Source organism: Hibiscus syriacus, unplaced genomic scaffold (assembly GCF_006381635.1).
Source record: "Hibiscus syriacus cultivar Baekdansim isolate YM2019G1 unplaced genomic scaffold, ASM638163v2 tig00001644_pilon, whole genome shotgun sequence".
NCBI lineage: Eukaryota > Viridiplantae > Streptophyta > Magnoliopsida > Malvales > Malvaceae > Hibiscus > Hibiscus syriacus.
The window spans coordinates 6,082,775-6,090,795 of record NW_024061878.1 but is presented as its reverse complement, the minus strand read 5'-3'; the positions used below and the strand labels follow the sequence as shown (position 1 = coordinate 6,090,795).

General features: G+C 32.8%; 1 protein-coding gene across 1 annotated transcript; it reads left to right on the top strand.

The window, feature by feature from the left end:
- The first annotated feature begins 1,446 nt into the window (after positions 1-1,446).
- On the top strand, positions 1,447-3,766 carry LOC120128934. The gene is made up of 8 exons (XM_039146541.1): positions 1,447-1,673; positions 1,769-1,809; positions 1,920-1,983; positions 2,157-2,345; positions 2,647-2,718; positions 3,116-3,288; positions 3,361-3,478; positions 3,703-3,766. Exons 1-7 carry the CDS (start codon positions 1,521-1,523, stop codon positions 3,476-3,478), a joined length of 810 nt encoding a protein of 269 aa, XP_039002472.1. The 5' UTR covers positions 1,447-1,520; the 3' UTR covers positions 3,703-3,766.
- The last annotated feature ends 4,255 nt before the right edge of the window (positions 3,767-8,021 follow it).

The following is an 8,021-nucleotide window of genomic DNA, read 5'->3' as shown; positions in this document are numbered from 1 at the left end:
AGAAAATTTTTACAAAAATATTTTGATATATAAAAAATGGGAGATTGATAAACATAAATGATTTTGATATAACATAAAATATATTAATTTTTGTAAAATTATATTTTTAAGTCTCTAAAATTTTTCAAAACCTTAAAATGAGTCTTTTAAGTTCAAATTATATTAAAATATCATTCAAATACTTTAGATCAACTTTCAAAGTCTTATATTTCTCAAAATGTCAAAAACTATCGTTTTAAACAAGTATTGATAAGAAGTTTCAAAACTTCTAAAAGAGGTTCGAAACTTTCCAAGACAATAGGCTTTGTTTCAAAACATTTCTTAAATTTTCGCTACTTTGGGTCCAACGGTCATATTTTATAATTCTTCTTTCGAAGAGTTTCAAAACTTTCTCATAGTTTCGAAACTTTGTGTGCAGATAGCCTTAAATGCACTAATTTAATGATTCAAATGGGTCCAAACTCCCTCCAACAACCATAAACGGCTAGAAATCAATGAGGGCATATAAAAGGGATCTTCAAGCCAAGAAAAGACAAGAAAGCTATTCCAACAATCAAAGATAAAAAAATAGCCAAATTCATGGTCCATTGTGTCTTTCTTGTGTAGAACACTGTTCAATTCGTTGTATTTTTCATTCTAGTGTTCTTGGGTGTATGAGAGCTTCAAGTTGCAAACAATCTATCATTTTGAGGATTTTCATAATTTGCTTATTTGTAATTTCTTCGTAGGAATGGTTATAAACTTGAGACTTTGGGTTATAAGTCTAAGTGTGTTGTAAGGTTACATCTTATCCTAAAAGGTTTGAACAAATTAGTGAATTTGTTGAAATCCTTAGTGTGAAAGCTAAGGTAGTGGATGTAGAATTCATTGAAGAAGTTGAACCACTCTAAAATTGCTTGTGCCAAGTTTTTCATCTTCTTGCAAAAAGCTTCCATCATTTTTCTAATTGCCAATTCACCCTCTCTTGGCCATTCCATTGATTCAATTGACTCAACAACGAGCAACGAACTTAACGAGCAACATATCGAGTACCAAATTTTCTTAACGAGCACGAGTCGAGTAAAATTTTAACGAGCTTAATGAGCAACAAGTTGAGTCGAGCAACAAAATATTTTGACAAGCACGGGTTGAGCACTGCCCAACTCGCAATCGACTCGCTTGATAATCACCCCTAGCCATATCAACATTTCATCATCCCAATAACGAAAGTTAACGATAAGTAGTTGATTTATTATAAATCGATAATATCAATAATCAAACTATTATTTTTAAAATATCAATGAGAAGAAGAAAAATTTATTCAAACATTAAAGCACCGTTTATATCATTTACCCTTAAATTTAAATAAAATATATTATAACCGACCTTTTTTTAAAAAATTTGCTTCTTATTTTCGAATTTGGGATTAAGTGACGGCCCATGATTTATTTCCCGTCCAGACACTTGAGTAAGCACTGCAAAAATTAAACTAAATTGGAGGTTTAGGGTTTTTAGAAAGGGAATTGAAGTCCGAATCGGAAATGTTGAGAGTAAATCGAGTGATAAACCAGGCAAGAGCTTCGATTTCGACTTGTCAATTCCTCCCAAATCTAAATCGTGAACAAAAGATTTGTCCTTTACCTTCTCAACATTTCGCTCGGAATTCCTGTAATAGATTCTTCGATATTTACAAGGTAATTCATCCTTCTCCCCCTTTTTCAGCTCCAAAAGGTTTGAATTCTAAGCTATAGTTATTTAACTTCGTTTTCTCTTTCGCGTCCCTGTTCAGCTTGCTAGCAAGAAAGAAATCGAGAAAGAACGAGCAAGACTGTAAGTTTTAAGTTCATTTGTTTATTTTTTTAGATTTTTTTAATGTGCTATTTTCCGGAAAACATATAAAATAAGATTACTTTCTCTAAATAAAATTTGATTTAGGGCAGTGCTGATGAATTGAATAGAGGATATTTTGATGATTTGTCGGAGCTAAAACAACACGGTGGTAAGGTATTGACTCAAAGTTCTTCTTGAGATATATATACATATAGGTTATACCATTTCAACATCTTTTAAAATTTGTTCAACTTAATCGAATTGCAACTCATTTCTGAAAAATAATAATAATGTCACTTTCTGAGATGATTTTAATTGTTAGATTTTTCTTCCTTTTCGTTTTGCAGATTGCAAAGGCGAGTAAGATTTTAATTCCAGCAATTGTGGCAAATAAGTTTCCGGCAGTGGATGTGATATATTCTGATGGTAGAAAGTCAAAGCTGCCAATTACTTTTGATGGAAATGGAAGTGATGCTAGCAAGCTGGCTGTCCCTAAAGCCTGTTTAGTCTGTCTATCATTTAGAGCGAACTCTCAGGTATTGATTTCTTGTTCTATGTTTGTTTTGGATAAATTTTATATACTTCAAAATATAAATATTCCTTTTTGGTAATATCTTGAAAATAGAATGTTGATTAGATAGTGCATTTGCTTTAAAAGTGTGATTTGATGTATATCAACATCTCCATGGGAATGGATGGGTAGAATTTAATTGCAAGCGTGAAAACATCAAAAAATAAGAAAGAAATGGATGTTGATTTATGCCTTTTTCTCTCTTTTTCTTTTTTCTAGTTGTTCTTTTTGTTGCTGGTGCAATTCAATCCCTTTTTCCTTGTCAGGCTATGGTTGATTCCTGGAGCAAGCCTTTTTATGAAGCTTTTAGTGAGTCCAAAAATGTCCAGCTATATGAGGTTTATATTTTTCCATTTAACTTGGAGATTCGATCAATTTTTTTTTTTTAATCTTTTTGGCATGCATGGTATATCAGCTGTTCTCGGTTTTATGCAGTTTGAACTGTAGATTGCATTCATCTCTGTAAGTCAAGAAAATGACGGCAATGATGACAAGCAAACAAATAAAACAAAGAACGGGAATAAGAGAACAATGCTGTGTATGACTATTTATTTTCCTAGTTGAGCTTGAAATGCATCCGACCAGCCTATAACTTTTAATAAAGTTTTTCTTTTATTAACATAATTGAATGGAATACTTGGCAGCTGATTTAATGCTCTATGCAATTTATTTGTTAATATACTCGTGTTTAGAAATTATTGTGATGCTAAATGATAATATGTTTTCTGCTATCAGGTGTCTTTTATAGACTCTTGGCTCTTATGCTTGAATCCCATTAAACAACTGCTTCTTCGATTTATGAGGAAATCTAGTAATGGGGAGGACACTCTTCAGAGACATGTTGTTTATTCATTTGGCGACCATTATTACTTCCGGAAGGAATTTAAGATACTGAACCTTCTAACCGGGTACTCAAAGCTACCTATACCCTAATCAATAACATATTCTTCGAGAATATATTTTTTTTCATTTGTTTGAAGGTACATTTTCTTGCTTGACAAATTTGGTAGAATAAGATGGCAAGGCTTTGGTTTGGCAAAACAAGAGGAATTGTCTTCGCTTCTTTCTTGCACGACAGTTCTTCTGGAGGAAAAATAGGTAGCCTGGCATCTTTTCGATACTGCATTATTCGTAATGAATTAATCCCCATAATTTTGCATTCAATGCATTCAATGGATACCAGTGGCAAAGAAAAATAATGATGTACTTTGTTGTGAACAAGGTCCTGTTTGCTGTTTACGTTTCCACTGAAAATAGAAAAGGTTTTCAAATTTGCACTACTAAACCTCAGTTCAGTGCCTAATTCCTTCCTTTTTTTTCAGGCAGGATAGTGGAGAGTAAGGATGATTGTTCGGTAGAGTCGAATCGACTTAAAATTTTTTGAGTTATTCTTGTTGACTACTCTTATTTTATAACTCAAGCTTTATTTGAATTTTTTTAAGTCGAGATGTTCGAGTTTCTATTTAATTTTAATTATAAATATTTATAATATTATGGTATTATTTTATTCCAATTTAAACATTTTTTATCGATTTCTTCATATTTTTTTGTATATGATATACATATACTATACAAAATTGAGGGATTTGACTTAAACTTGAAAACAAATCTACTAATGACTAAAATTTTAAGTTATTCGAGTTATTCAAGTTTTATTTTTTAACTCGAGTTAAGTCAATTTAAGTTGAGTTTTTTCAAGTTGAAAAGATCAGTTTTTCGAGTTGAGGCTCACCTGAGTGAAAGAAGGTAGAGGTCAAATAAAAAGGCTTTGTTTTGGCAATTTCAGGTGAGGTTTTTATTTGACCTTAAGCCTTAAGGTGTTAGTGTTATGTAGGCCACTGAATATACCAAACCAATGAGGCAGCCACTACAGACCCGCAAAAGCAATTAATGTTTCAACAGGATAAAAAGTGTCCCACCCAACCCTCATGAATTTCTTTTCATTTTTGAGAGTCCAAACAAATTTTCATTATCGGAATTATAGGTAAACAAAATTGCCCATACTTTTAAAAGAAATGCTGAGATAATACTTTATTTATTTTATTATTTGTTTGGTTATTAAAGGATTAGATCTCATTTTATCTTGCAAGGAAAGTTGAGCATAAGTCAGAGAATGACAGGGTATATCTGGTTTCACAAGTCATGTATTCAGTACATCACCTGTACTCAAAGTCCCCAACACTTAATTCTTTAGGATATTCATTCTTATTATTAAATAGAAATGACCATCTAGTTCAGTTGGTAGAGCACAAGGTTCTTAACCTTGAGGTCGTGGGATCGAATCCCACGGAGTGTATTTTATAATATGAAGGTCTCCCACGGAAATTGCTCTCAACTTGTGTTGGGGGCAGCCTACTATCTTATCTCCCCCTATTCCATTATATATGGGAATAAGGGTCAGTTAATATTCTTATTATTAAACAAAAAAAAATCCAAATTTTAATATGGATTTATATTTTTATTGGTTAGCTGGAAAATTCATAATCTCCCAACTCAAATGTGACGAAGGAAAACAACAAAAACAATCCAACCCTCAATATACTTTGTTGTCAAACAAAAATATTAGCCTATCAACTTTCAGAAGCCAGCAGTGATTCACTTGGCCTTAAAAATAGGAGGATACAGTGGCGGATTCGTTAAGAGTTGAGTGGATGTGTGTATACCGTGAAATCTGAAATTTTTATTTGTTATTTTATCTTATGGATGGTGTTAATTCTTTAAATTTTATTTGTATTTATTTCTTTCAAAAAAATTGTATTATTAATATATGTATTCACCTTTAAAAATATTTTTAGATACACCCTTAAGAAAGATATCTTTGAGAAATTAGCAAAGATCGTTATCCAGTTATATAAAATGAGTGCAAGGTAAAATAAAAATGCTTAAAATACATAATGCTAATTAATATAATAAAATTTATTAAAATTTAAATCGTTAAAAGTATCTATACTAGTTAAAATTGTTTAAATATGAGTAAGGGGTATCTGTTTGTTTGAATAAATTATGAAATCATACTATAGATTAAAGGGTAAAAGACATTACCTCAAACTCAAAGTAGATAATAGGGTAAAGTACATAAATATTCCCTTGACTATAGAGTATTACTTTATTGAGTATGCAATTATTAAAAATTACAAAATGATCTTTTAACTATATGACACTGTTTAATTGAGTCATTCAACTATTAAAAGTTATAAAATTGTCATTTGACTATTCATATGTTTCAAACTTGTCCTTTCCCGATAAAAATTTGATGATCGACTAAGCTAAATATTAACCTATTGATCGGGATATGAGAAAATTTGATTCCATAATCATTTGAATTTTATATTCGTTTGAGATTCTATGACCATATTTTATCATATATCAGTTAGTATGCTAACGTCCAACTCAGCCGATCATCATTTTTTTAAACGAAAAATAGTAAGTTTAAAACATATGAATAGTTAGATAATCATTTTATAACTTTTAATAATCATGACTCAATAAAACAATATTTTATAATTAAATGATCATTTTATAAATTTTAATGATCAAATGACTCGACTAAAAAAATATCAAATGGTCGGAGATCTTTATCTTAGATTAAAACTAGAACAAAAGTGACACTTTAATGTAATTTAGTCAAAAAGATAAAAAAAATAATTGAAGTTGACAAATATGCCTTGCTTTTAAGGTCATCTATGCTTCGGTGGTGTTTTTCTCGAAAAATCACCGGTGATCGGTATATTTATCGATCTAACACCGGTCAGATTATATTTCTCGATCTAACACCCGTAGAAGTAAAGCGCGCGCCCTGCCCCGCGCTATATGCTGATTTAGCGCCACGTGTGGTATAGCGCGCCCCCTGTACCGCGCTATACGCTAACATGGGTTACACGTGTGTACAGCGCACCCCCTGATCCGCGCTATACGCCACGTAGGGGTATCGCGCGGATCAGGGGTCGTGCTATACGCCACGGACCGGAATTATGTTTAACACGGTCTCTGGTCCGTGCTATATCTGAATAATTGCATATAGCGCGGTGCAGGTACCGCGCCTTATATGGTTATAAATACCCTCCTCCACCGGTTAAGTTTCTCACATCTCCTCGTATCTCTCCTCTCAACTTATAAATTAATACAACAATTCCGTCAACGTGTAATTATTCAGGCAATCTTCTCATATTTAATTTAGAAGTTCGTGCGATTTCTCGTTATAAGGTAATTTTGTTATAAATTTTTAATTATACTTATTGTTTATCATTATTTGAAAAAATATTATACTAATTAGTTTTAATTAATTTTTATGTTTATAAAATTGAAAGCGGGAGCATACATCGAAATAGTTTTGCGATGCAGGTAATAATATAATATTATATTATTTAAATTATTTACGTTGATGTGTAAAAAATTTATTGTGTTATATTTTCGTTCATATATAATTTATTTAATCAGGTTTGTTTCAGTTATTTTTTTGCAGATATAATATTGCCGCACTTTTAAACTCAAAGAATGGAGCGACTTTCAGCTATTGTTTATTATGATGGTGAAATTCGAGAAGATGAAACCGGCGTTGTTTTCGTATCAAATGAGCGTGTTAAAATATCATTCAAGAGAAACATAACTCTTGAGGAGCTGATAACGAAGATTTCGAGGAAGTTTCATGTTGGAAGTAGTAGAAGAATGTCGTCGTTGCAGTACAGATTTCCAACATCATTGTTGTCATTAACTTATACAGCGTTCGAACTTTCGAACAATGATGATGTTCAAATGATGGTTGAAGCTCAAAGTAATTATTCAGACGCCGCTATTGAGATGTATGCACATTTTGTTCAAGTGCGTGCTGTTCGGGGTCAATCATTAAGCTCCCACTATGGGTTGGCTGAACAAGTTGATCAAGTTGACAGCCCGACTACAGTAATGTGTAATGATTTTAATGCCATAATAGGAGACATTCATCCGTAACTCCTTACGATATGTACTGAGGTGGGTCCACGAATAATACGTATGGCAACACCGCGTCCAGTTCATGGGGAAGACATTCATCTGCAAATTTCTTTGACCTTAATATGGAGATGTCATCGACGCAACAATCTGTGCAGTTTCCATTTGACACGATGGCTTCAAGCTCCAGGGGGAGGCATTCGACTGCGAGCTTTTTCGATCTCAATGTCGATATGCCTTCTAATTCAAGGGGAAGACATGCAAGTAGTAGGTTCTTCGACCTAAATGTGGAGCATGGAGGAACCATCATCTCTACCAAAAGAACTGCTTCATGAGCCTGGTGCGGATGGTGCTGAGACTAGACTATTCATTCACCCAGAATCACCGCAATTCAACTACGATGATGATGATGTAGATGAAGTTCAAGGAAATGTGACACAAACTGATCCTCTTGCACACATGTATGAACCTGATTATGGTGCAATATACGGGCCAGAATTTGCGGATATGCCTCATCTCGGTGACTATAGATATTACTCATCAATAAATAATGGTGAGTTATCTTTAGGCATGGAGTTTTCAAGAAAAGAAGAAGCGATGATGGCTATCAAAAATTAAAATATCCGTAATTCTGTTTAGTCCAGAGTCAACCGATCGACGACTAAAAAATATGTATGATATTGTGCCCGACGCGAAAACGGATGCAATTGGATGG